This window comes from Harpia harpyja, chromosome 1, assembly GCF_026419915.1.
Source record: "Harpia harpyja isolate bHarHar1 chromosome 1, bHarHar1 primary haplotype, whole genome shotgun sequence".
In the NCBI taxonomy this organism is placed as follows: Eukaryota; Metazoa; Chordata; class Aves; order Accipitriformes; family Accipitridae; genus Harpia; species Harpia harpyja.
This window is the reverse complement of record NC_068940.1, coordinates 83,015,784-83,035,814: the sequence shown is the minus strand read 5'-3', so window position 1 is coordinate 83,035,814 and position 20,031 is coordinate 83,015,784. Positions and strand designations below refer to the sequence as shown.

Here is a 20,031-nt window from a genome sequence, read left to right as displayed (position 1 = left end):
CCTTTTCTGAGGAGAAATAAACAAATGCATTTTTTATTTTAGAAATATAAAAAGAATTTTGGTGAGCTTTGATCCTTCCCTATTACAAGTAAAATGCAAAACCATCCTGTTAGTTTGAGAACTAGACTTTGACTGAACACTTGGATATTGTAGTGATGACCAGTGCATACTGTTAAAGCACACAAGAGAAAATTGGTTTGTCTCACCTTATTTCATTTTGAGTTTTGAAGTGGAAAATTCCATTTTCCAAAGTCAAGAGAGTTACATTTATTTTTATTACAGAGCGGTTTTTCTGGAAACAGCGTTTTACTTCTATTTTTTTGTTGGTTGTTTTAAGGAAACAGCAATGTCAGTGATTGCTGAGGTATACATTAATGACTCTACTCTTAATTGTGCTGCAATGTTATGGTAAAAATTAATGTAACATTAACATTACAGCTGAGTTGTTGTCTTTGAAAGAACAGAGAAATGGGTAAACTTTGGTTGTAATCCACCTGTAAATGCATCCTATATTGTGTCCATGTGCAGTATTTTTCAGGACTTTCCATAAATCATGTATATGCCTTAGAAGCACTTTGCCCCTCCTGCCAGCGTGCTCATGCTCGTGATGACATACCCCATCCTTTCAAAGAGAAGGGTATTGAGAGCAGAAAGGCACAAATGAGCCAGGCAGTCACTCCTAAAACAGCGGGACTGGTGTTTTGTCACTGTGTAAGAGTTGGTGTGGAAGGAGTGTTTTGGATTATTTAGTTCAGAGTGAATAAAGGAGTAAAATTACACAGCTGGAATCCAGAAGGAAGGAAGAGATTCTGTCAGTAAGTAACAGTGGAGAAGGCTTCCGCACTGGTTGATCAATCGTTTTTGTTTCAATTGCCCAACAGACACTCAGGAAGGTGGCAGTAGCAGAAGACACGGCACCTCCATGGTGAGTTCAGCTTCTATGGGTATTCTGCACAGCTCTTCGCTTCATGACTATACCCCTGTCAGTCGCTCTGAAAACCAGGATTCTCTTCAGGTACCTCCCCTAATCTCTTTTCCATTCTCTTTGCTTTGCTTGCCTTTCTCTGCTCTGCTTTTCTGTGTCATTTTGTCTCTGCAAATCTTCTTAATTCTTCAATGAGAAAGGGAAAATCTAGGACAAAAAATTACACGTTCACACTGGTAAGAACTGCTAAACAATCACTAATGTAACAATAGTCACCTTTTAAATTCTGTTGTCAACTGTGTCAGTAAAAATTGATTCTGATAAATGACATGTAGAAACAATGAATGAATTTCAGATTTGAGCCCAAATTACTTTTAATCCAAAATATGTAACAAGATGAAAGTTTTATTCTGAAAGCAACCTTATGTATTTCCACAGGCTCTGAGTTCTTTGGACGAAGATGACCCAAACATCCTGCTAGCTATTCAGTTATCATTACAAGAATCAGGCTTGGCCATAGATGAAGAAACTAGAGACTTTCTAAATAATGAGGCATCTTTAGGAGCAATAGGTACCTCTTTGCCTACAAGACTGGACTCTGCTCCCATAAGTATAGATAATCCAAGAGGCGCTTTGAGCAGCTCTGAGCTGTTAGAACTTGGTGACAGTCTGATGAGACTAGGTGCAGGCAATGATCCCTTTTCAGCTGATCGTCTTCATTCACACCCCTGCAGCGATACAAGAAGCGGATTATACTCAACATCTAGTGACGCTGATTCCAGCAGTCAAGATCCCAATACCAATGAAAATCTACTTGGAAATATTATGGCCTGGTTTCATGACATGAACCCACAGAGTATTGCTCTGATCCCCTCAACAAGTACAGAAACAGATGAGGATTCACAGCAACCCAGTACTGAAGATGGGTCAGCAGGACAACCAAATCTTACAGACACAGGGCTGGCGCCTCAGGAGGAGCATGCACTATTTGAGGATGCACTCAAAAACGAAGGCAGAGGAACCCAAACAGAGGAAAGCACTTCTGAAGAAAACGTTCTTCCAGGTGAAACGGTATCACAAAGTGGTGATCATAGCAGGGAGGTAACAAGCACCCTGGATGCGTCAGGAGATACTTCAAGTCAGACTCCTCAAACCTCAAGTGAATGGATTGAACATGTGCATCTGGTATGAATAAAAACTAAATCTGGAGTAAATGAATGGTAGTGACAGATGGTACATTATGTGGAGTCAGCGTTATGGAGGCTTTGATGCACATAATTACAGCTCAGTTGTAACCACTGACGTAACAACGGATATTTAGGAGTTCTCTTGAATTGTAGTTCTTTATAATAATGTGAACCTTTCAAGGAATATCCTTTGCATTTAATTAGGTAGTACTTGCCTTTTTGCTCTCAAGAAAAAGGAATAAGTAGGTTGTATTCCACATTCCTAATACAATGCAGCATCTGTTTAGCCTTAGTTTGACGATCCTTAACTTGAAAGTACGGATTAAAGGCTTACACTGATTATTTTGGTTGGTTTTCCTAAAAAATACTTTATTCCATTTTTTAGAACTCATTCTTTCACCAAAATAACATTTAGCAATTCATTTGCATTTTGGTTTAGTTTTCCATAACTTTTTCTTACTCATTTTTTATTTTTGTTAGCAGTGTGAACGGAGGTATTTAATGCTTCTCTTTAGTACTGCTCCAGGAACAAGTTTTAGGGGATATTCTTTCCCATTAAAATCAAAGATTTTTTCATGTCTATTTACAGTCCAAATGTGCCAAACTGTGAATAGTTAGCTGGCGGTAGCCTAACGAAACAGTGCAGTGTTACTCTATCAGACTAACCCCACAATTCTTAGCAGTGAAAGAAACCACTGGGTAGCATTGCTTCTCTCAATTTGACTGGCATGTGTTGCCATGGTGACTGCATTTAATTAAATGTAGCCTGTATCTTAAGTTAATAAAACCTAATGCTGCTGTTAAACAGTTATTTTAAATATTAAAATACAGTGAGTTAGCAACAGCTATGCTGTATTTTAAGAGACACTTTAATGGAAGTGCAATCATAGTTCTTTGTTTTCATAATTCTACAAAGCATTCTATGCACTAGTAGTGCAATTACTTTTAATGATAACATTTTATAAAAATATAGGAATACAGAATTTTCGTATGTTAGCCAGTCCCACAATTGAAGTTCGGATAACACATTCTGCTCAACATGTTACGGTGCCTTTGCCTAACCCAACTCGATAGTTGCCACAGTTAAACAAGTAATTCAAATTCAGTGTCTGTTCTGGAGTAACTATGCTATTAATTGCAAAGACCTCCATAAAACCACCCATGGCCTTGCCTTTACAGTAAATAAATAAATGTTCAGTCAGTGTTTTTGCATAAACAAAACACTGCTAGGTATTTGTTCAATTGCACAATATTCATTTGCTGTGTGATTACTGTTTAGTGTAAAAAAAAAAAAAAAATTAAGAAAAAAAACCAACACAAAAAACCCTTTTCCTAGTTGTTGTACCGTGAAAAAAATATACTGGTTTTAGATTTGCTTAAAAGCATCAATCTACAGTTAGTGAGATACAATGGTACAGTATGTAATTACAACTAGAGTAAGTTGTTGAAATGGCTGTTTTAATTACATATAATCAAAACTTCTCATAACACAAGCAAATTACATACACTCCATTTTAAGTTTTGCTTAACTGTTACCAGAGATTTGTTGATATGATATAAAAGTTTATTACTACTGAGTGTGTATAGGCAAGTGTCATGATAGCAAAGTTTATGTATTGATTACTGTGAGTTCAAGTGAGTGTTTCGGTAACTAATTCATGCAAATCCAGCTTTTGAACCTTGCAGTCACAAGGTTCATATTAGTAAAAAATGAAATAAGAATATTTAACCCTTACCCCATAAAACCCTGGTTCATTTTGCAGGCATCTTTAGAGAGAATGGAATAGAATAGTCTCCAATCATTTTCCAACTTGCCCTCTAACCGCCCTACTCCTGCCATAATCATGAACCTTTGGACATCTTTGAAGAATACCTATTTTAAATTGTTCTATGGTATAAAATCCTTCAACTAAAACAGTTCTTCATGAACTACCATCATGAATTGGTCTGAAAGTTGTTCAACTCACATAGCTTCCTTGAACTGTAATTTCTGAATAGAAAGATTCTCACAAAAAGATTGTGTATTGCATTGAGATGTCTTGCAAAGTTACAGTAAGATATGTTAGAGTGCTCTCTGTGAAGATAGTGAAGTTTGTGGGTTCTGGTTTTTTGTAATTTGGTTAGGTTGTGCAGTATATCCATTGTTTCCGTGTTACTCTTATAAGCATGAAATTAGCCTATTAAATTTGTATTTTCTTGGTACTTATTTTAACACCATAGTCATTGACTTTACAATTCAAAAATAAAGTTTGGCAAGACTATTTTGTAAACCTGTTAATTTTATAATGTAAAAAAATTACTCTAACCTTGAATTGTTATTTGCACTTTCATAGTCTATACTTGATACATTCCCACTTTATATACAAGTAGGATACTACAACCATGTAGATGTTTGGCCAAATGAATGCTGTTAATAATATGTAAAATTCTTTGATTAAACATTTATTACTTAAACTAATTCCGTCTGTCTCATTACATCTTAGACTTACTGTAGCAGATTCTTAAGACTGATGATGGACATTTTTAGAATATGTTCAGTCCTGTGCCAGATTAGCTGGGGACCATATAGTAAGTTGAATGTTTTTATTTGTAAATATAAGGTACGTATGTTCACTAAGCTTTGAAAACAAAATCTAAAATAGACAATTTTGTCTTAATTGCTACAGCTGTATTGTGCACTTTGTTGTAGAGTAATGCCTTGTCATTACAAATAGTGGTGCTAAAGAGAGTGGGGGGACTAATTTTTGAGAAAGATCCTGTTAGTGTTACTTAATTACCACTTAATATCCAGTCTCCGTTGTTACCAGGAAATTCCAGACCACCTCTGTTATGTTAACATGCACTAAACTATTCTGTTCATTGTTACAGTAATTTAATTAGCTTCCTCCAAGAAGCATGACAAGATGCTGGAGAGCTTCTAAAATCTAATGTACAAAGTTGGATTAGTCACTGCAAGGCACTTTCCATCACCTGCTGCTGTGGTGTCACTGCATATGCTGCAATTAGCAAGTACTGAGTTTTACTAAGATTGTGAGTATCACAAGAGAGATTTGGGGGTTTATGGCAGCTAGAACATACTAATAGATAGACAAATTTAAAACATACTTTCTGAGGTGTTTAAAATCACAACATGCTTCAATATCAGACACCCTCACAGCCCAGTTTTAGAGATCTGTTTATCAAGGCCAATTTCACTATTACCTTCTCTTCCTTCTCTTCCCCTCTCCCAGCATACACAGGGCATCCCACTGCAATACTCACGGAGGCTGGTAAGAATGGAAGCCAAACATGGGTATAATGATAGCTAGTTTCTTTACTAAAAATTGTCTAGACAATCTACTCAAGAATTAGACAATATACTGATTATTGTCCTTTTTACTCTTCTATAGATCAGCCAGATATAGAAAGCTGAAAGATGTAGAGAAGCCAGTGATGATGTAAAACTGAGTGTCATTTTTACCATCTCGTCCTTTTAACTGAAGAGTAAAGCACAAGTTGTGCATGAAAAGGAGGAGATGGATGCCCTGTAAATACAGCAGAAAGCTGTGTTTGCTGTCAGTCTTTGTATGAGGGCAAAGAAGTGAATGAAGGCTTGACTTTCTGCAATGATATGCTTTCATTCCACTTCAAAAATAGGCAAGTATAGAATTTGTACAATTTTCCAAATATGTAACACCATAAAACAATCCAAGTAGTTCATAAAAAATTACTAAAAATGCAGTACTGGAGTAAAGAAAAAATGTTTCCTAACTTAACTGCAAAGCCCTTTTTTCCTCAACTCTTCATAGATACTTAAGGTTACATCTCACCAACGAAATGTTAAAGCTAATTGTTAACAGGATGGTGTTATTTTAAAATTATGCAGGTCTTGATCTTTACAGAAATCCTTTCTGGAGTGAAATACAAACTTGAGAAGGTGTTTTGCGTATATTTTTTCTTTTTAGGTCATTTGCGTGAATATCCAGATAAATGGACTATAAGCAAGAAAATATTTAATATATCCAGATAGATGTTCAGTACTGCAAATAGATAATCTTCAGGATTCAGATTATAGTGATATTTTCATCCAAGCGTAAGTGTCTTATCCACCACATGATACTGGAAGAAAGATGGGGGATTTTATCTTGGGGGTTTTTACACAGAAATTGTTCATCACGTAAGAATGATTTACCTTTATATAAAGAGTTTTAAGGAGTATTTATCAGTTTATGAACCCAGATGTTTTTCTATGAGCAACGGTGAACATAACTATGCAAATTATTCATCAGTTATAATTTGGCCACTGCACCTTCTGCTTTAATTATCAAATCAATTTTATTTATAATAATCTATTTGGAAAAAAGGTCTTACTCGGGCTCTAACATTTTTGCTTTGCAAATGGCACAGTCAGCCTTGCTGTTTACATTTTTTAGCATGGCAGTCCATGTGGCCAACTTCATCCCCTTTAGGGATGCAAACAAACAGCAATGTCATATTAATTAGCCAGCCAAGATTCACTACTGTGATTGCAAAGAATACTAGAATTTATACTTGTTATAGTGGAAAACTTCACATTCTGCAATTTAAAACAAAACAAAACCAACTTATTTTGAAATTAGTGGTCTTTATTTTCTGTTCAGGCATCTAGAGTTTGAGGCCCTCCTTCTGACCATGATGTCTTTACATGTAATTCAGCAGCAGGCAACACTTAAAATTCCAGTTCTGTTCTCTGGAGCATATACAGACAGTGTTATTGAGCACAGCAGTCCAAATTCTGCTTGGCTATAATTTAGCCATTATCCATGATGAGATTAATTTTGTCCTGGAAGGCAGAAGAAATTGATAGACTCTTTGATGGTCTAAGTAAAAACCACATTTATTAGATTGGTACAAAGTGAGCACAATATACGTGGCACTGAAAGAAACATTAGGATGTAGACCTTTATGGTGTATATAATGTTTATTCATTATACAAGGAGATACCCAAGGTATTTAGATCAAGTAACTTCCCCTTGATACACAGCCAGTCTTGATGGATTTTTGCACTTTCTGCTACCATATAGCTTTTCTCCCAAATAGTGTTAGAGATTTCAATTAGATAAGTGGGTGAGGTAACACTAGAGATGCACTTTGAATAGATTATCAAAATACTGAAGACTACTGTTCCAATAGGGCATAACCTATTTGTAGCTACTGTTAAAAAAACAAAGAACAAAATATTTTTCATAAATGATCTTACTCTGCTCTTTAGACTCACATTGGGAATCTTTATACTGAAACATAATAGCAATTTGTTACATAAAGAAAATAATGTCCTCTTAAAATTTCCTATTACACTGCCGTTGTCATGCTTGTCAGCCCTTCAAGTTTTGCTTGAGTACAGGGCTTCTGCTATCTCAACACAGCACAGCAGTCCAGTTTCATCTTTGAAGAAACTTCAATAAACTCAGATAAGAATGAGTGTAGTTCTACATTCCATTGTAATAACAATGTAGAGGAAGGTTGAAGTTCACTAACAGAGCCAGACAAGGAATAAAACAGGGACTGTAGGAAAAACTCCCAGACTAAACCATGGAAAAATATCCTAGGCAAGTCTGAACTGGTTGCAGAATCCAACAAACAGAGCAACGTGCTGCAAAGCGCCATGGAAAATGAGGTATACTCACAATTGTCTCGTGTACTCAAAATTACACTTGCCATTGCAGGATGGCACAAAGATTGCTAAGGACACAGGTGCTAAGATCAAAACCAGGAACATTTCAGGTACTACAGTGAAGTCCCACTGGAGGTAATGAATGAAACTCTGGTTCAGTTTATTGCCTACTATGGCAGGTCCTTTGACTAGTGTAAGAATAAACAAAAAGTCACAAAATTATACTGTGAGCCTGCCACCTTTCAGGAGTCTGGAAAGGCTCTAACTACACGGTTCCTCAGAAGCAGGGACTCCCCATGCAATGTATAGAACTACAGCCATGGAAGGACTTGAGCACTGCTTTAAAAAATGCCACTGAGGCTGCATCAGAAGGGGCAGGGGGGAGGTGTCTACCCCAGAGGAAAAGTTCACTGAAATAAAAACATAAAATGACAATCCCAAGTAACCTGTTAAGTGCAGCTGACTGAAAAGGACAAACATCTGCCATGTTTTTGAAATCTAAGTGTAAAGCTGTAATAAACTGTCAATAGTAAATAACTGAGGTTGGTTTGCACTTAATATGAAATCTTACCCAACTGGCCAATTTCCTTTACATATTTTTACTAATTAAATAAAGTCTATGTGATTAACAAGTTAATTTACATGCACAGTGGGAATGTGCATGTTGTGCCTTCAGGAATCAGTGTTGACTTGCAGTTGTCATACTGGCTTATAAAGGAGACATTAAAACATTCTGTAACAAAAACATACATAAAGAAAATTACCTTCCATAGTCACAGTTAACAGCAGTACCCACTTTTGTCACAGGTGCAAAAAGAGAGTCACCAGTGAGGTTGTACCCAAGGACCACATCATTGATTGCATCAGTATTGTAAAGGCTAAAAACCAAGCCTAAAGTATTAATAGTGGCATGCAGTTTAGCTGGAACCACTAATTCAAATCCTGTTCAAAGACTTACATCAAAACTGCTCCAAGCTCCTCAAGAGCTGTCTCAAACGACACAGAAACAGTAACCTGTAAAGATAACCTTTTAAGCAGAAAGCCTGTACTACAGGATCCCCATTTGCAAGTAGTTACAATAGTGAAAAACTCTCAGCTGTTAGAAAAATAAGTCCCGAGAGCCTGAACTGGCAAAACGTGACAAGTGCAGAAATACTAACTGTTGTTAAAAGGTGTATTCTTGCTGTTCTTGTATCACAGAAGCATTTTAGAATACAAATAAAGTGCTTTAAGAGACAGCTTTAACATGCTTTAAGAGAACAGAGTACTTGTGGTCGTGATATGTTATCACTGCCATTGCTTTACCTAGCCACGTCCCACGGGGCCAAAAAACAAAGACCTCACAAAATCTGGAGTTCTTGGCTCTACCACACACTTAAATGAGTAATTAAGACCCAGAAGTTGCAAAGATAGATGCATGCTACTTATGCAAGTAGTAATTGTGTAATATGTTTCAAGAATGGCATTTTTAGCTATGGGAATTAAGAGAATAAACCCTGCTTTTCTCACGAGGGACCTACTAAGTACAGAACCTTAGTACAGGACCATGTGGAAATGCAAAGTGCACCAATCAGTCAGATTCATACCAAATTACATGCATTTACAGCGCAAAAATTTCTGGAGAGGCACTCCAGGTGCATCCTCTGCAGCTGACTGTGGAACAGTGACACACAGAAAATCAGAATAAAGGATTCTTCAGATGTGAGCCAGCAGACTATAGGATAGCAGTAGGAAGCTGAGAGGAAGCAATGCAGTTAAATCCACTGCAGAACAATTCAACTACTTAAGCAGGAGATGCAGAGAGTCCGTGGACGTGCATCACTTCCAATAAAAGACACCCTTCCCGAAAGCTCCCAAGAAGAAATGATTCTGCAATGTCAGCCAGTGGGCTCCCCGGGTGGAGCCAACGTTTTGTCTTCTCCACTTCTCTGTCCTGTCTATTTACATTTGAAGTCTCAGAGCAGGGATGGGTTCTGATGACTCCAAAGAGCTCAGCCAAGAGCACCCCTTTCTCTTATTGGGGCAAAAATAAAATAAAGTGGAAATATGCATTAATTGGAAGAAAATAGATCTACTCCCTAGCTTTAGCTGAGCTTACACTGTGCAGAATCCCTCAGGTAAATCAGGCATTTCCAATTCCAATCAGGCCATAGACTTAACAGTTGCCTTTCAACCCACTTCAGCTTCAAAGAGAGGCTAGTCCTATTAAGGAGAATCAGGAAACTGAAGGGGATGCTCAAAATTTAGGATCAACACTGTAAAACTTGGAATCCTCTAGAGAGGAACTTAGAGGAGGGTACTTTTAAGAAGTCCTGAGCCCCTGTCCCCTGCTACCCATAACTACCGGGTATTCAGCAACTCTCAGATCAGAACATTTCAGCTCTTGCCTACATAACAAAGTTAATCCATGCTAATTTTATTGGGCATAACTAAAATAAAAGACGTGCTGTTTTCAATTTTTGACAAAATATCCTAACCAATGCTCTTTGCATTACCTTTCAGGCTAGGTAAGGAGTGATCAAATGCCATGGACAGCAATCCCTGTCTCTCCCTCATGGTAGCTCTAATGGCCTTTCACAAGGCCAACAGAATAATCATACTAAGTGCACTGTAATCTCAAGGTGTCATTTTATCGAGGTTCCATTGAAATGGCAGTCATTAATGAAGCCGCATTTTGACTTGTCTAAAAATACCGAATTAAAACTCTTTTCTACCAACATTACATAAATATGGTTGGCTAAAACACATTGAATTATCTTAAATTATCACCTCAAATTAGGTTTCTTAAAGCTTGAGGGGTTTTTTTAATTCAAGTTACTTAAAAGCAGAAGGAAAAATCACAGTAAGTTATCAGAACAATATACAGTAGCATATTTAATGAAGAATATACAGATATGTGTAAAACACATACATTCTACATTTGTGACAGAAGAGGAAAAGACTCTGCAGCATTGGTTTGGAAAGACCAAAGGGGAAGAAGCTGGGAGTGGGGAAGATGATAGAAAGGCTACAGCAAAACTGGAGTTGAAAAAACCCAACTACTTCCAAATGTACTTGTAATCCATTAACACTGTATCTTATAAAATTCACAGAATAAAAGCCTTCACAAAGTATTAGATACTTATCTGGGCAGAAATGGACACCATTGCTTATTTCTACCCCATTTCTACACAGACTAGTGATGCTATGCCAACGTGATGGCACTGAGAGGGCCCTGGCAGTGAAGGACTTCTGGGATGGGTGGTTGGGAAGGCAGGCAGGCAGAAGCTGCAAAAAAAGTGGTGGAGAGAATGTAAAGGTCTCTGTGAGATCACTGATCTGCAAGGTAATCACATAAAACTACAGAGGGATAGATTAAAGAAGCAGAGAAAAAAAAATAACAGCCCAAGAACTATGAACAGCTTGAAAGGAGATGAAGGTAAAATAGGATTTGAATCCAAACAAAATACATTTGGCACCTGAGACAAGAAAGTCAAAGCTGGCGTGAAAGAGAGGCGTGCAAGAGATTAAGCGTAGCTGCCCATGAGTCAGTACCAATGCAAGCAAGCCCCCCAGCCACTGCACACTGCATGAGGGGAGCATCTGTAAACAGATCCCTGCAAATTATGTCTATTAATTATGCAACTGTTACCATAATACCATTGAAAGAAATAGCCTCTATTTTACATTTTTTAAAAATTTATTTTAGCAGGATCATTTTCCTCTATGTAAAAAATGTTATTAAAGAAGATTATTTGTTCTTTGTGTCCACTGAGAACAAGACAAAAAGCGGTCAACTTAATTTGCACCAAAGAAGGTTTAAATGAAACCTGAGGATCAAGGATGAAGGCTGAGTAGGGAAACTGAGAGGCTGCAAATCCTCGTGGGTGAGTGGGCATTTCTTTCTTAACATCAGACTAGAGAAACATCTACGCAGGATGGCTTGGGGCCATGAAAGTGGTGTCAGGGTGAGGAACCACTGTTAGATCCGTGGTTCCCGCATTTAGCTGGCAAAGCTTCACAGACACGCGTCCATTCCCCAGCCTTTTAAACTATTTGATACGTGACTGAGGGGCAGTTGGCTTAATGAAGACCGAAGCTGGCGCGTGTCGAGGGTAAGATCCACAGTCACTGTTCTCCTGAATCAGGACGACTACCTGAGTCCGCCTCTTGCCCTCTGATTCTCCGGTGAGTAGGAAGGATGACAGCTGTACATCTTCGGACGAGTGCGCCTGGCGTCCGCCGGCAAATGGGAACGGCGCAGGCACCACGGGCGGCTTCCGTGCTTTGCTGCGCCCATCGGGTCTCGCCCTGGACCGCCTGCGGCTCTCGCCGGATTGCAGGGACACTGCTCTGCCTCTCTGTCACGGTTTTTGCTGAGGCAAGAGACGCGCCCTGCTTGGGACACGAACCCTTTCTCCTCGGGGACCGAGAGCCAACGCTGGCTGACTGCCACTTCTGAGAGAAACAGCCTTCACGCCGGCGGGACACGGGCCCACGGAGCTCCGCTCTGCCCCTAAAGCCTCCCCGGCCACCGAGGCCCCGACCCCGCCGGCAGGGCAGGGCAGGGCCGGGCCGCGCCGCGCCGCAGCCGCCCGCCCCTGCCGGGGCCCAAGCGCGGCGGGACCGGCCGCCGGCGGGAGGCAGTGCCCCGCGGGGGTCGGCACGGCGGGCGCTGAGGCCAGGCCAGGCCAGGCGGGCCGGGCCGCGGCCGCCCCTCGGCGGCGGGCGGTCCCGCAGCCAGCAGAGGGCAGGGCCGGCCGCCGCTCCTCCCGGCGCGCCTCGGCTCGCCGCAGCGACATCCGCCGCCGGCGGGAAGGGGCCGGCGCCGCGGCCGGTGTCGGCGTCGAGCCCCCCGCCGGTCTCGCTGCCCGGGGCCGCGGGCCCCGCCGCCGGCCGCAGGATGCCGCTGGGGCTGAAGCCCACCTGCAGCGTGTGCCGCAGCACGTCCTCCTCCATGTGGAAGAAGGGCGGCCAGGGCGAGATCCTGTGTAACAACTGCACGGCCCGCTCCGCGCCGCCCGGGCCCGCCGCCTTCGCCACCACCTCGGCCGCCGCCCAGCACAGCAACGGCGGAGGCGGCGGCGGCGGGAAGCAGGTGAGCCTGCAGGGACCGGCCGGGCCGGCCGTAGCCCCGCGCCCGGGGCAGTGCCCTTCCGTGTATTTACTCGGCAATTTCCCCCCTAGAGCAAGCAGGAGATCCACCGGCGCTCTGCGCGGCTGAGGAACACCAAGTACAAGTCGACGCCCGCCGCCGAGAAGAAGGTCTCCACGAAGGGCAAGGGGAGGAGGCACATCTTTAAGTTAAAAAACGTAAGGTGGCGTGCGGCTCTTGGCGGCTGGGATGGGAAGCGGCGGGCCGCCGCGGGGCCCCCGCGGGCCCGGGGCGGACCTGGAGCCCCGTCTCGTCCCCCGAAGAAGCGGCTCCCCGCGGCGGGCCCGCAGGGCCCGGCCCCCGCCGGGCTCAACCTTGCCGGCGCGCTGGACCCCAGCGCGGAGCTGTGCAGCTCCTGCCGCAAAACCGGCCTGAAGCCTGGCCGGGAAGTGGCCGTAGTCGCTGCCAGAGCCGGAGCCGGTTTCTTCCTCCGTAGCGCGGCCGCGGCCGCCGGCGTGATCCACCGGTCCGTCCGCACAGCATCCAGTCCTTCGGGCTCGCTTCTCGAGGGAAGGGGTTTTGTGTAAATAGAAACCAGCCGTGTGAATTTAGTACTCGCTTCTCCACTTAAAATCCTGAGGGCGAAAATGTTAACCTTATTGTTTCCAATTTTAACATACAGATGCTTGAAATGTTTGCGCCCCATTTCCTGTGTTCACTAATTTTCTAAGAGGATAACATATCAGTATGTTGTCTAAAAGGAAAAAAACCAACCTGGAATTATATTACGTGGTGGGTTTGTTTTAACCCTCTTGATTTTCCATTTCTATGTTCTTTTCTTAGCCCATCAAGGCTCCTGAGTCTGTATCCACTATAATTACAGCAGAATCAATCTTCTATAAGGTACGGTTTGTGCAAATCTGTTTGAAAAAAAAGAGCTCGCTGTTTCTGTTTCCAGTGTCAAAAATTATCACAGATAGTGAAAGCACTAGGGATGTATTCCCAGAAACTGTTGTTTCTTGCCTAGCAGTTGTGTAGGATTTTGCTCTGCCTTATGTTCTTGCCATTAAGTCTTGCAAGGTAGTTTACCACAGTAGTTTACGTATTTGTCATTGTCCCATTTTCCAAGAAAAAGATGCATCTGGTTTCCTTAGTAATTATTGCAATCAAGGTTTTGAAACTTTTAACTTTCACCGTGCAGAGGTCAAGCAAAAGTGACTATAGCTGATTACTTAAATTTGTGTGATGTTTCCTACCTTAGGCACAGAGAATGTTGCCTGTAGAGGGGGGTGGGTTGCACTGCCCTAACATCTAAACTGGCTCCCATTTCAGAGCTGAGTGCAAGCAGTCTCAAACACTCTGGGAACAGGATCTGTTGACTATTGCAATGAAAGCAGAAGCTAGCCTTCCTCGCATTCATGCTTGAGAGAGTTTTTAATAGCATGCCAAGGTGTTAGTGAAGTTCTGAAATTTGCTTTTGTTTCCTGGTAGTACAAACAAAACATTTGAAATGTCTTTTCCCCCAAAGAAAAGGTCGGGATAGCCAGTGGGAGACTGCACAGCCAGAGGAGAAGTGGTAGACTGAGCTTCCGTATACTCTCTAGAGACCTGATGCTTCATGTCTGGCATCCCAAATGAATCTCTGCTGTTGACTAGTTCAGAAAAGAATTAATGTCTTGTCTTGAGTGTTTTTATCAGGAATTCCTAAGAATTTCTTTATTCCTAAGAAGTTTTATTTAATGTGATCTCTTTATGCAAAATGTTTCTATTTTGATACTTTGCTGTGCTGTTGAGAAGGGGGCTGTTTGGGGTTTTTGTGTTCTTTTTATCTTTTTTAAAAACAAAACCTTCCTGGATGATTCTTGGCAAACTCTGGTCTTGATGGGTAGTGCAGGCACTGCATTGTGCTGTGCGACGCTGTTACATGAAGTGAGTTGCCTTTGGTGCGCAGCCTCACACGTTGCAGAGCACAATGGAAGGTGGCAGGAGGTGGATCTGTGTTTTGGGACTCCTTTGCATTCAGATGAGTGAACTTCTTCATACACAGAAAGCTGCTTTCCCTGCACACACAGGGAAATTACTGCAGTTACTTTTTCTAGAAGGTGGTGTTGCACTCTCCTGCTTCTGATGGAATGAGACCATCTCCACTCTGCAGACAGGAGGCGTAGCCTCAGACTCCTAGACATTGGGTGATTGTGCACAAGCGGTGCTGATGACTGCTTAGGTGAGACAGCACTCTATCTTACGCCACCGTTCTTTTGCATGTGGCTGAATTAAGGCTGTCTTTCAAGACTGGGGTAATTTGAGATAATTTAAGGTACTGATACTTAAGATATGAATCAGAATCACAGAGTAAAGCTTCTAAAATCAGATTGTTTGATTTAATTATCATTTCTTCGTCTTCTAGGGTGTATACTATCAAATTGGAGATGTTGTTTCAGTGGTTGATGAGCAGGATGGAAAAACATACTACGCTCAGATCCGTGGGTTTATTCAGGACCAATACTGTGAAAAGAGTGCTGCGCTAACCTGGCTCATTCCTACGCAAGCCAGCCCCAAAGATTGTTTTGACCCAGCATCCTATATCATAGGTAATCTCTAAGTCTTTGTTTTATACAACTACTTACATGTGCCTAGACTAATGCAGAGTTGTATTTTTTTAATTAACCTTTTAGCTTGTCAAGATCATTTATTTATCTTCTGTATATAATATGATTAGCGCTACTGCAGTGAGTGTGATTATCTGAGTATTCGCGCTCACGGGCACAATTACAGTCCTGCAACTTTAAAGATCAAATTATTACTTCATAGATAGAATTGAAGTTACTACACTATAAACCTGATACACCAGTCCAAGCTGTTTCTTTTAAAGTGACCCGAATTAGCTGGTCTTCATCTTGGGTACTTAAAATACATAGCGTGCAAGCACTAGCATAGAGAGTGTTCTGCTACTGATGATAAAATTATTAATAAATTCAGAAGAATTCTCTTCACAGGCAGGCCACAAATAGTATCTATTTAAAATATATTAACAAAAGTACTTCAATCAAATAACTGAACGCTTCAAATGAGGGGAAAAAAAAAAGAAAAAGATCAGCTCAGGAAAAATAAAGGTAGAGGTATCTTGCCTCGTGTTTGAGGCTACTTTGGCAGGAAAGTCACTGATTGAAAAGGAACATTCTCCAAGGGAGGTTGGCTGTTGTTGCATATTTTTAAGTCCTGCATACTCCGATTTTAAGCCTTTAAATTTTGTCTTTGAAGATTTTTTTTTTTCCCTAGGACCAGAAGAAGATCTTCCAAGAAAAATGGAATATTTAGAATTTGTTTGTCATGCACCTTCAGAATATTTCAAATCTCGATCATCTCCCTTCCCTACTGTTCCTACAAGACCAGAGAAGGGCTATATATGGACTCATGTGGGACCTACTCCTGCAATCTCCATTAAAGAAACTGTTACCAATAATTTATAATTTTTTAAAGGAATACTTTGGACAAGTTATTTTGGGTGTATTCTCAGGTCTGTGAACCCCATACAAGAAGTTTTAAAAAATTATAAAATTTTCATTTTACTTTATGGATTATGGTATTTATTTATTTTAAATTATATCAGATCTTTAAAGTGGAAGTTTTCTTTCCATTTGATGCGTCATTTCTGTGCTCTGTTCTTCAGACATTATTGCTCATTTTGGGACAAAACCACAAGTTTCATGTCATCTTCAACTTTAGTGAGCAAATAATTGACTTCTGAAAGTTGCCTTTAGTGTTCTTATTTTCTAACTTATTTTCCAGAGAAGGAGTTAAAAGACATACTCTTAATCATCCAGCACTTTATATACTTTCTTAATTTAGTTAACTGTGACTGCAGGTTTTGTTTACTTCTTAAATAATTTAAGACTAGCTTCAAATAAATGCTAAACTTTGTCAGTGATGCAGTTAACAGTTTTCTGTTACACTGGAGAGAAGTGACCTACTTAGATTTCTCTTCTTCAGACGAAAACCAATCCTCCGCAAGGCAGTAGTCTATTTAACAGTCACCTTTTGAGGGAATTTTGTTCAGCTGAATCTAAAATGTGGGCCTATGTCTGTAGCTTCCTGCTAAACTTTGCTTATATAAGGGGATAAATTTCTTGGAAAGCTGGATGCAGATTTAAAATTTAATGTTGTTTGGCTTTGCCATCCTGGCATCCTTATGGCAGAAATGTATCTTTATTTCCTGAGCAAACCAACACTGATGTATGATTTGAGTTTCACATTGTTACTGTTGGTGTGTGTGTGTGTTAGTTTAGTGTCTTAAAATTGATTTTAAATTGTTTTTTCAGTCTTTGCAATTAGTGATGGTAAGAAAAAAAATCCTCAAGTAATTCAAATGAAAAAAAAAAACATTTGCTAAGGGAAAAAAAGACTAATTTTATATATTGACAGTCACAGTATACCAATGAAAATATTTAAATAGCAAAATGGGAAAAACACGTGCTAAAATATAAATGTTAAAGTTTTCTGCACTAAACTTTTTACAAGCCAGTCAGCTCCAAACACTATGAAATATGCTTGTATGGCCTGAATTCCCTGGGGTTAGTGGTTCCTGCTGCCTATGAAGTATAAGAGCTGTAAGTGGCCTTAAATGCCTTAAATTTACATTCACAGATCTTTTCAGCTTTTTTTTTTTTTTCTGACATATGTGACCATAGCACCCAGAAGCTCCAAATCAACTTTAGCATATTGTATGAAAGTCTATAAAAGTTGTACTAGGCTTATGTTTTTACTTCATGAAAAGCTTTGATTTAAGATGAAGTCTATTTTGAAAGTCTGAGCTATTGACAACTTTTAATACAGTGGGACCCGTGACAGCAGGAACCAGCTATATTTGTTTCAGTCTGCAGCCTCAGTTCTGCCCTCTTCAAATACAAGGAAGAATAGTCAACCTTAAGGAGCAGGTGCTAAATTTGAGGGATACTGTCAATTGTTCAAAATGCTCAGAAATTTGTAACAGTGTACTGCTAACACGGAGTTAAATCTTAAGTAACTTCAGTTGCTACACACGTGAGATGTGTGCTCATGTTCAGTGTGTTGCAGTAATTAATCCCAAGGTGACCTCACTCCTGGCCTTCCTCTCCTTTCTCTCCTTTCACTTCCTCTACATTTCTTTTTTGCTGATTTATCTACTTGTCAGCTGATTAAACATAAAAACTTGTCTTCTAAAATTTTTTGCTGGACTCCCCAATACAGGAAAGGAACTCTGCATTTAAACATTTTTATTTTGTTTGCTGCAGTGTGATATGAAGCTACTGATACTACCCCTGCCAGATAGAGCGATTACAGGTACTGTACAGTACGGGCTAACTCATGTCAGTACATCTAATAGGTGCACATCAAGTAAACCACTTGTGTATGAATTTATAAGGGTACATACAATTGCCCCAATAATCAGCAGAATGCTTGAGGTGTTTAATGTGGTTGTGCTTGTCAGGGTTTCCTGAGGACACCAAGCACAGTGAGACTGTCTTTAGCTGCAGTTGGCCAACACATTTTGAACCCCCCAAAATTGTTGTTAGGGATGGTAAGTAATAAACTATCATCAGTGACATGTATAAAGGTAAGTCCTGAAATTACTGCAGCTGACTTAAGCTTTTGCTCCTTTTCCTGGTCTGTTAATAAACTGAATAATTCCATGAAACATATTTAATTGCTTTCTAATTCTGTTTTTGTTAACTTCTTAAACTGACTTCCAGATGCAGCTGCCTTCCTATTGATACTCTTATCAGTGTTTCCAAGAGACACTCTAAGAAAGGAACGGATAAACGGTAATATGTTCATGAGAAAAACCTGATTTGAAATACAATATATTTCACTTACGTGTTTTGATTTGTCTTGCCCTTAGTATTGCAAACCTGTGGACAGAAGAATGAAGCTGGGGCAGAGCTTAGTGGGAGAGCGGGGTCAGTCGTGGTAGTTTTAATGGTTTCCAGCACAGATAGTTCAATTCTATTTTTTTACTGTGAGGATTGCTAGTTTGGGAGATGCAAACAGAACTAGTAGAAATTGAGTGACTTGATAAAACAGATATAAAGCTGTCATTAAAATTGTGACAGCTTAGATTATTTGTTGTTACATAATCGGTTAATAGTACATAACTTTTGTCTTGTGAGCAAATAAAAAGTAACATAGTTGCAAATGCAGTTACTCCTCCAAATTGCATTCTAGTCATTTTGTGGTGGGAACCTAAGGCATAAGAGGCAACCTGTTAGCTCAAAATGCTCAAGCAGAATGTAAGCCAGTGAAAGAAGAATGCTTAAAAGACTTTATCTAAAATAATTCCAAGTATTATATGTCCAATTACAGTCTAAAAAGACAAAATCTTTGTTTGAGAGCGCTATGGAACAACCTCCCTTAGTAAACACTAAGTATTTTTATTTTAGTTTTTGATTATACTGGGAAGTGCTAAAAAATAATCCAAATGGGCAAGGATTCTTATGGTAAGGTCCCTAAAGAGAGTGGATCCTCAGGCAAGGTCTGTTATTAAAGCATTATAATTTTATTTATAGGTATTTGAACAATGGTACTGTCCTGTTTTTTCATGGCCAGAACATCAACCAGTAACATGGGAAGAATGAATGACTCTCCAGACAGCTTGTTATGGACATAGCTGAAAGAATGGGACCTCCGAGAGCAATGTCTTTCTCTGAAAATTTATCATATTAGGAAAATGAAGGGCAAAAGGAAGACCTGCAAAATGGACTCAACAGCAGAAAGAGTATCACAGGATCCCATGGGGACAGGCTTTGATGGCCTGCAACTGAAGGAGCTGAGCTCACCCATTATTCTCTCTTTTCTTTTTTGGTATCCCCTATGTCAAAATTGAGGTAGGTTTCATTCTTGCATCACTGGACTGTGGGTGGATACACTGCTACTGAATTTATGGCCTTCTGTTAAGCTTCAGAGCTTTGTGACCAGTCAACAGACGTTTTCATTAAGCAATTCTAGTTCTAAAGATGGAACATGTAGCTAAGAGCTAAAATATGCAGAGTATATGTAATATATTAAGTAATGCATAGAACATAGAGTGTGCCCTGATGCATACATTGCCGTTTTCTCTGCCTGCAGGAAGAAAATACCCTTTTTGTAGTAGTAGGAAGTTGGTATTATCCAAGAACACTTGCCTTGCAGAACAGGAAGGAGTTTCCATGACAGAAATAATGCGGACATTGTTTTTTAA

General features: G+C 40.2%; 2 protein-coding genes and 1 long non-coding RNA gene across 6 annotated transcripts in view; 2 read left to right on the top strand and 1 right to left on the bottom strand.

Moving 5' to 3' along the window:
* Nucleotides 1-4,570, top strand: part of ANKIB1 (ankyrin repeat and IBR domain containing 1) — a 99,757-nt gene extending 95,187 nt beyond the window's left edge. For 2 of the 3 annotated variants that reach the window (XM_052802376.1, XM_052802367.1), the window contains exons 19-20: nt 882-1,015; nt 1,364-4,570. In XM_052802376.1, the coding sequence (XP_052658336.1) occupies nt 882-1,015; nt 1,364-2,116 (887 nt within the window). In that variant the 3' untranslated portion in view covers nt 2,117-4,570. The remainder of the gene's footprint in view (nt 1-881; nt 1,016-1,363) is intronic. The other variant, XM_052802386.1, reaches the window with a different exon arrangement.
* Nucleotides 4,571-6,941: 2,371 nt separating this feature from the next.
* Nucleotides 6,942-12,404, bottom strand: LOC128148526 (uncharacterized). Its single transcript, XR_008237305.1, has 2 exons — nt 11,203-12,404; nt 6,942-11,011 (listed from the first exon to the last, which is right to left on the bottom strand). It is a non-coding gene; the product is annotated as an uncharacterized LOC128148526 (long non-coding RNA).
* Nucleotides 12,405-12,510: 106 nt separating this feature from the next.
* Nucleotides 12,511-18,492, top strand: GATAD1 (GATA zinc finger domain containing 1). 2 transcript variants are annotated; one of them, XR_008237302.1, is made up of 7 exons: nt 12,511-12,821; nt 12,911-13,036; nt 13,662-13,721; nt 15,226-15,409; nt 16,098-16,335; nt 18,089-18,137; nt 18,286-18,492. XR_008237302.1 is itself a non-coding variant. In XM_052802419.1 (6 exons), exons 1-5 carry the CDS (start codon nt 12,627-12,629, stop codon nt 16,286-16,288), a joined length of 756 nt encoding a protein of 251 aa, XP_052658379.1. In that variant the 5' UTR covers nt 12,511-12,626; the 3' UTR covers nt 16,289-16,335; nt 18,089-18,492. The 2 variants fall into 2 exon arrangements, 1 of the variants encoding a protein (XP_052658379.1); XM_052802419.1 differs by having other exon boundaries at nt 18,089-18,492.
* The last annotated feature ends 1,539 nt before the right edge of the window (nt 18,493-20,031 follow it).